The following is an 8,748-nucleotide window of genomic DNA, read 5'->3' as shown; positions in this document are numbered from 1 at the left end:
ACGTGGGTCTTTGATACTCCAAAGACTCAGAATTTAATCTTGTTGGCTATTTAGATGCAGATTATGCAGGATGCAAGATTGATAGAAAAAGTACTAGCGGGTCTTGTCAGTTTCTGGGAGATAGACTTATTTCATGGATTAGAAAAAAGAAAACATCAATTGACACCTCTACAGCCAAAGCAGAATACTTGGCAGCTCCAGTTGCTGTGCACAAATACTATGGATACAACAACAACTTCGAGACTATGGAATACAGTCAAGCGAAGCTCCTATCTTTTGTGACAACACTAGTGCAATTGCAATTACTCAAAATCCTGTGATGCATTTGAGAACAAAGCACATTGACATACGACATCATTTCATAAGAGAACATGTGCTAAAGAAAGAGATTCAAATGATCTACATCTCCACAGATCAGCAAGCAACAGATATATTCACTAAATCACTACCGGACGCTAAGTTTTCTTACTTTCGTAATATACTTGGTTTGATAGAATTAAGCTAAGAAAAGAATGATTTCAGGGGGAATATTTCATATCATTACATAAAACTTCATTACAATAAGAATACGCATTTCTTTTACAAATAATTCCCCTACTAAATCTACTGAGCATGTTGATATGCCACGCGAGCTGCAGATATCCTGCTTCTAATTTCGTGGCTCCACTCAATCATCCATCGAGTAAGTACACCATGACCATTGCAGACATCATCTTCAAAGCAGATGTTCTGCATCTCATCTCTATCTGCTAAAAGCATCAAGAGTCTCACCGCAGCAGGTTTCAGCACATCACGAGTGCTCTGAGTTCGCAAGAGTAGTTTGCACCTAAATAACCCCTCAGCATAACGTGGCTCCATGAGAGGTAAACCTGAAGGAAGGTTGCAACGAATGGTCTCCAAGAGAAACCATATATGCATACCCCTTACTATTACTCTGCTTCTATACCTGTTTTTCCTTATCTCAAACTCTAACTCATCCATATTGATATTTGAATTTTTTGATATTTTGATTGAACTAATCTGTCTTGTTGCATGGTAACATATTTATAGTCAAGAAAAGCAGAAGGCTAAAGGTCTAGTAGGTCAACAGTCACCTACACCAAATCGTGAAAATATATTCGTACAGACTTCTGATAAACCTACTTTATCGAGAATGGTGCACCATGCATTTAATAAAAGCTTGAAATAGATACCTTTTGCGCAGTACATTTCTGATCACTATATCGCTTAAGATTATTTTATGATCTCAACTGAAACCTATATTCATGAGTATACGCCTCTTTAGTCACATCACTTTAATGCTCAAACTTTCTGATATGTGAAAAGGTGTGACAATGAGATTTTATGATACTTATATCTTTATTGTATTTAAGATTATTGAACTGGGTCAGCAGATATAGCACATAAAATAATTTCATAATCATTTCAATCTCATTACAAAAGGAACTAAGATAAGTTTTGCAGGAATTTAACAGTTACAAAAGAGCCTCAAAGGCTCGTAATGTCTTCGCTATTTCCTTCTCCACTGCAAACTTCCATGAAAACATGAAGAGTGTAACCTCTCTGGTGGGAGAACGAACAAAGCCGATATCCTCCGACCGGATAAGCTCCAGCTCTTCAAGCTCCTTATAGAGCAAGATCAGATACACACCCTCAGAACTGAAGATCTTCTCCTGACTATTGGACCCCAGCATCTCCTCATAACGTATCATCTGGACAGCATAGTCATTAGAAGAATCTGAAGAACTCTATGGACGAACAATAGACAAATGAAAATGAGCTCTTCTACTGCCTCCCATTCCGCTATGACTCGCTCAAACACTACATCTTCATACTCTCACTTTCTAACTTGAGTTAACGCAGCATTAAACTCTATAGACAAATCTCGTCCAGGACCCGACATCTTGATCTCTTACCTCTTATCTCTTATATATATGAGTTTGTGTGAACAATTGATGCCTTACTAATTTGTTGATCTTGTACTTATAGGGGTAACAAGGAAGGTGAAGGGTCGGCAGACATACACCTCACCTATCCCTTATCTACTGATACACTCAAAAGCCGCAAATCATGATTACAGGACCTGACGGCGTATCCAAAACGACAACTCCTGATGTCTGACATGAATAGTATACAGACATTGGATATCGTGCCAACCGCCTTTATTTATATTCTGATATATACATTTTATTTTATTACTCATCTGTACATTTGCGCGCTCATTCCAAGTTGCATTTTTTAAATTCAAATTTTAAATTTCAACGATGTGTATACCACATCGCGGAAACTTGCACACCTAACACCAACATATTTATACTTTTGCAAAAGCCCAAACATCAATACTTTCATTACTTATCTTTTCCAAAAACCCTAATTGTATCTCTTGATTTCAGCACTTCACGATGTCTATCCAGAAAACATGCTTGGAAATCAACTTTGATGAAGTTTACTCCGTCAACAACACCGAAAACTCTGGGATATTTCATATTCTTGAAGCATCAGGACTCCGAAAATTTCTTATTTCATGCTCGACTGTAGATTACATTCTAGTAAAGGAATTCTTTGACTCTGCAGAACTTCATCATGGCAGCATCACTTGTGTCATCAAGGGACAACGTGTGGAATTCAAACAACATTTCTTCGGCGAAACTTTTGCGTTGCCCACCAGTGGTTTGATGAAATGCGCAGACTTACCAGATGGAAATGCAGCTCACTGGGAAGCTGAATTCACGTTGGATGGAGCACATATCAAAATCAACGGCCTCAAACAAAGCTTGAATCCAGCTTATCGACTCCTATCCAACATCGTTGCAAAAACACTTTTGGTCAAAGAAGGATCTTATGACGATCACTCTCGAGAAATTTCAGTATATGGCCGCCATTGCATCTCAATTGAACTTCAACTGGTCTTCTATTCTCTATTTCACTCTCCGTGAAATGATTCGAGGCAAGGGACAATCCGAAGGCTTCGTACTCCAGATATGCCAAATTATTACGACCTTGGATGTTGATTCTTCTAAATTTGAGGCATTGCATGTCTAGAAATGGCTCAACGCGGTCATGATTCCCTTGTTCTTGCAAAAGAAACAAGTAACAGCTGATCAATTGCGAACTATCAAGCAAGAAATTGGCGCAGAACAACAGCAAGCTACTATTGGCACTACAGCTCTTCCACAGAAGCGTCCTCAAACCAGCAGACGCACTGTGATCATTGAATCAGATGCAAATGATGATTTTAGTGACAATGCTCCATTGGTTCAGGTTTTTGGCAGTTCCTCTCCTTCTCCAAGAAAGAAAACAACACTCAAGACATCTCAACCAAAACCCAAAAGGATAAAGTTGCTGTCAACGGTTCACACACCGCCCTCTCAAGTCACAGAGAAAACCATAGCAGTATCAGCCTCTATGAATCTAGTTTCTCACACAGTCTCAACTTCTCAGCTGATATCCAAGCCAACTGAAAGCACAATTGTTGCACTTGCACCAATCTCGGTTGCAGTTTCCTCTCCATAAATTGATACAGTACTCAGCTCCACTGACCCATCATCTGCTCCCAAGCCCCTCTATCCAAAGGAATCACTCTCACCAAGCCATTAGTTTCAGCTATTGGCAACAACACCATGACCGATGTTCAAGGAAAAGGCAAAGGCATTTTTGTACCTCCTCCAAAAGCTCCATCTATAGCCAAAATGGAAGTACTACTCATCATCTCTGGCATTCTCAGATCAGTTTGCTTCAGACTTAGAGAATTTGATGAGTGGGTCAACTATCGTCTCAACGTTTCATATACTCAGATTTTGAACGAGGACAAGCTGGAATACCTCTCCAAATTAGAGGATAAAATGTTCATTCTAACAACTACCTCACATCTTGAGACTGCCCTCAGCAGACATAAGTTGGTAGATGTCCAACTACGTGATAGCCTCGCTCGCTACATTCTCTCCCAAAGAGAAAAGAATTTTCACCCGATGAGCAAAACTGCCAAAGATAACAATGAAGTCCTTTTGCGTCTCAAACAGTCCGTTGATGTTACTGACACATTCTTACGAGAATATCGGCTGAAGCACCACATTCCTCTACCGACCACCGAATGCATTCAAATGTATCTTGCAGAAGTTACAACCATGATTCCAACTCAGGACTCTCATGATAACTCAAAACCACTTGACTTCATCTTCACTTCAGAGGAACAATAATTCATTGCAGCTCAAGATGAATCTCCTTTCGTGTATTCATCATTTGTCTCTATCCCTAAGGAACCAACGACATCATGTCATCCTACTGCTTCAGAACCACAACTGATCTCACCAATCACAACTATTGCAGATGATTCTCTCCATGAGATTCCACTTACCTTCGTTTCAGAATCGAAGTTTTGAAGCCCTTATCCGATTTGGATGAAGTTCAGCTTACATCCTCACCACATGAGTTGCACTCTGCTGATTCTTCTCAAAAAACGACTAGAGAAGACACTCATCCTACTAGTCCAATCATTCATGTTGATAATGAGATCAGGGTAGTTTCACCCTCCGCCTTGGACATCACCACCATACCGGATGAAACATCATCTCCTCCCCTGTTACAACTCTTGTAGACGCTCAAGCACTTACAATCAATACCTCATTAGCTAACATTGACAAACTTGCTTCAGCACCTATTGTTGAACAAGAATCCTCGACTTATGCTCTGGAATGCATTATAGAAGATCTTCGCTCTACGACGCAGAGACTTAGCAATCGCATTCAAGGGCAAGATTCTGGCATTGCGAGCTCTAGATCTTCCATCATGTCTCGCCTTAATAGCTTATCTTTTGAGATTGGCAGATGCACTATTGAATTGAAAAACTACAAGGAACACACTCTTTGCACCATGGATACTATTGCAAAACAAGTGTCACAAACTGTTCGTCGCACTAATGAGCACACCACCGCAAAGATATCAATCCTTCAAGCTGACTTGACTGCTCATATTGACTCCCGTATTGACTTCTTCCAAACTACCATTGGTGCAAAACTTGGAGAGATTATTTATCATCTCAACCGTAGTGATGTAAAAAAGGGGGAAGTATCTAGAAAATTAGTTGACACTGAACGACAAAAGCGAGATGTTCCACATCAAAGACAATAGTGATATATCGGGTATATTTATCACATTTCAGCATTGTAGGTGTAATAGGTTTTTATTGAGTTTTATCAATGATTTCTTGTAACATGTTATGTATCAATGCAATTCATTTTCGCAATGAATTCATCTTGTAAATTTTCTTCGTAATGATTTTCGGGGCCTAGGTTTTGTCATCACCAAAAAGGGGAAAATTGTTGAATCCTAACTTTTGGTGGTAACAAAACAACACTTCATTGTTATAGTTTGGCCATCGTTTACGTGTATAACAAGTGACAAAGCAAAATCTACCGACTTCAACATATCAACTGACAATGGAAGATATCGACTGGAGTATGTTGTATCAGCTGATCTAAGCATTTCAACCGTTATCTGTCAACTGAGCTAAGCACATAAACCGACTAACGCTCAACTGATTTGGGCTGAGTTCATAAGCTGCTATAATATCTACCGAATTGAAAAAGTCACGAATCCCCAGTATTGGATACTTGACAAGACAAATTAAATGCAAAAGACGAAGCATTTAAGGATCCGTCTAAAAAAGTGAGAAAAGTCATAAATAGCAGTTAATGCCAAGACACATTGAATAGACAATTTAAGGCATTCCGAGTACAGATACTTTAGAAGATAAAGCCAAAATTAAAAAAATAGGAATGATACCTGACACTCAAGACATTTCCTACCGTTTACAGAAAGAAAAATACGTTGGAGAAACTGATATAAATATCAGAGAACACCAAGAAGAAAAAAGAGCTACGTTTTACGAAGATTTACATACTTGAGCACTTTACACTACTCTAAACATTCGACTGCTCACTTAACCCTTCTCATCCAAAGCACATCTGATCTATCAAGAGATCTACTCAAGGGTTACTCGGATCCAAGATGTTGTTTGAAGAACATTCATCGTTACAAGGATTTGAGTCTCTAAGCTCACAAGCAGCTTAGACGTTCATCATCATCAACTGAAGAAAGCTTGATAAGAACTTGAGATCTTATCAGTTTAAATCTAGGATTTCCATCTTAGGTGATTGATAAGTCCTAACTTGGATCAGGTGTATTACAAGACGTTGTAATAATCAAAGTCTTCTAATGTATCCTTCCCGTGAGGAAGAAGGGGTGACGTAGGAGATTGATCTCCGAACATCCATAAATATATCTGTGTTCATTTATGTTACTGCATTACACTACTCTCCATCTTTATCACTTAGCTTTGTGAGAACTGTTTCCGCACTATTCTAGTAGTTCTTATTTATCTAGTAAGCTAAAAAAAAAAATCGGTTGAGTAGACTAACATTTGCTCAATCATCATGTTTTTAAAGTAAAAATCTATAAGTGTGTATTCACCCCCCTCTACACACACATTCGATCCCCAATAGGGTTTCCCTCGATCGGTGAGACAGATTCCAGCGACCCTTTGCAAACGGCAAACACACTTTTTCCCAAGCAATCCAATGAGTCTTGGAGGATCCTGATTTCAACCCCATGAGGAATCTCGCACTAAGCATTTCAAACCGGTGTAGTACTGTCCCTTGGGGTTGCAGGATATGAAATAAATAAATTGGCAAGGAGCATAGCACGCTCTTGATCAAGACTAGACGACTGCCATATGAAAGAGCCGCAATATCCCATCCCTGGAGATTCTTGTTACAATTAGCAATAATATTGCTGGAATAGGAGCTTTTTCTGGGCCCCAGAAACAGGGGCGCACCAAGATAACAAATGGGGAGCGTTGCTTCTCCAAACCCGGTGATCGAATAATATTTACCCTTCAACACTACAAAGCAAGAGTTAGAAGTGATGATCACACTCTTGGCATTACTGATGAGCTGACCAGAACAAGCTTCATAATGATACAGGAATCTCCTCAACTGCTTGATGCTTTGAACTGAACCATTCGAAAAAATAATGATGTCATTCGCATAGGCCAAATGCGATATCCCAGAACAACGGCCAATATGGTACTTAAGATGAGGATGCCAATCAAATAAGACATCCAATCCTTTGGACAAATATTCATCCGCAATCACAAACAACAAATGGGAAAGAGGATCTCCCTAATGTAAACCTCTGTGAGACGCAAAAAAACTTGAAAGAGACTCATTGATACTCATCGAGAACCAACAGTTATTCACACACCTCATAATCATACCGCATACCCCTTCTGAGAAGCCAAAGGCCTACATTACATTCAATAGGAAATCCCATCTGATTTTGTCGTAAGCTTTAGTCATGTCAAGCTTTAGGATAATATTGTCACCTATCACCCGATAATTGAGCTGGCTAACCATTTCCTGAGCCATTAGAATGTTGTCAGAGATATGCCTGCGAGAGACGAAGCCACTCTGAGAAGGAGAAATAATTTTAGTAAGAATTTGCTTCATATGCAACGCCAAAATTTTAGTGATGATTTTATTGGCCACATTGCATAAACTGATAGGCTTGAAATCCACCCGTCTCGAAGCAGAATCACCCGTGGGAATTAGGATAATCATTGTAGCATTAATACTTTTGGGTAGCGGTGAGACATCCATAAATTCCTGAATAGCCGCCAACAATTCAGACTTAATGATGTTCCAACACATTCTAAAGAACACGCAATCGAACATATCATCCTCAGAAATAGCAGTCATCAAACAAGTATTGCCCCCTTCATGGACCAGTCAAGGCATATGATCAAAATCTGCCCAGTGAAGCTCAGTTTGTTCCCCAGTAAGAATAGAATCAAAAAATTTAGTCCCCGATTCTCGAATTTTCATGGGATTTTCCAAGGGCTCCTCGTCCTCCCAAATACAATAGATTTTATTAGCTGCTTGTCTCCGGTTCACCATGTTATGGAAGATCTTAGTATTCCATTCTCCTTCCACAGCCCACCTAACCGCTGCCTTTTGCTTCCGAAATGCCTCCTCCATAGATAGTCCAAGAGACAAATTCGCTTAAGCCAGGGAAAGACCCGTCCTAGAACGATCCGAAGGGTCCCTGTCAAACTCCTCTTCTTCTTGGCTAGCTTTCAAATCAAGAGCACGGACTTTATCCAAGACATTACCAAATACATACTTATTCCACCACTTAAGATGGTTTTTTGCCGCTTTATCTTAACTACCAACCTAGCAATACCCATCTCAGGACAAGGATTATTCCAATTGATTTTTACAGTATTTAAGAAATCCGGTTTAAGACACCACATATTCTGAAATCTGAAGGAAGCATTCGTCTTGGGCAAAAAAGGAGCAGATATCTAAAGCGGAGAATGATCAGAAGAACCCTTGTGAAGATGCTCAACCTTAAAAGAATTAAAATGTGCCGCCCAAGAAGAATAAATAGAACCGCTTCCAAACCCTCATATTGTTGGAAAACGGTGTTCAGATCAATTAGAATTGATACCCGGTGCAGCGGAAGTTTAAAAATTTTATTTTATTAATATGGAACGATTCCATATCTGGGTATCAAAACTTTTACGATTAAATTTGTGTAAGTAAAATAAATAATCACAATTAAATATTTTACCTTAAAATCTCGAAGCGAGATTATGGACACCAACAGAATTTAATCTGCTCTTGTTGTATATCCCCGGAACTGATGAACGAACATTTTTTCAATCAGGTCCACGAATAGAAAACAAAACCC

At 39.3% G+C, this 8,748-nt stretch overlaps 1 protein-coding gene across 1 annotated transcript; it reads right to left on the bottom strand.

Moving 5' to 3' along the window:
• Nucleotides 1-5,585: 5,585 nt before the first annotated feature.
• On the bottom strand, nt 5,586-7,616 carry LOC140878893 (uncharacterized). The gene is made up of 4 exons (XM_073282517.1): nt 7,389-7,616; nt 7,261-7,329; nt 6,890-7,178; nt 5,586-5,656 (listed from the first exon to the last, which is right to left on the bottom strand). The coding sequence occupies exons 1-4, from the start codon at nt 7,614-7,616 to the stop codon at nt 5,586-5,588; spliced, it is 657 nt and encodes a 218-aa protein (XP_073138618.1).
• Nucleotides 7,617-8,748: the final 1,132 nt, after the last annotated feature.

This window comes from Henckelia pumila, chromosome 2 (genome assembly GCF_033568475.1).
Source record: "Henckelia pumila isolate YLH828 chromosome 2, ASM3356847v2, whole genome shotgun sequence".
NCBI lineage: Eukaryota > Viridiplantae > Streptophyta > Magnoliopsida > Lamiales > Gesneriaceae > Henckelia > Henckelia pumila.
The sequence above is the reverse complement of the archived record's forward strand: the minus strand, read 5'-3'. Positions and strand labels throughout refer to the sequence as shown.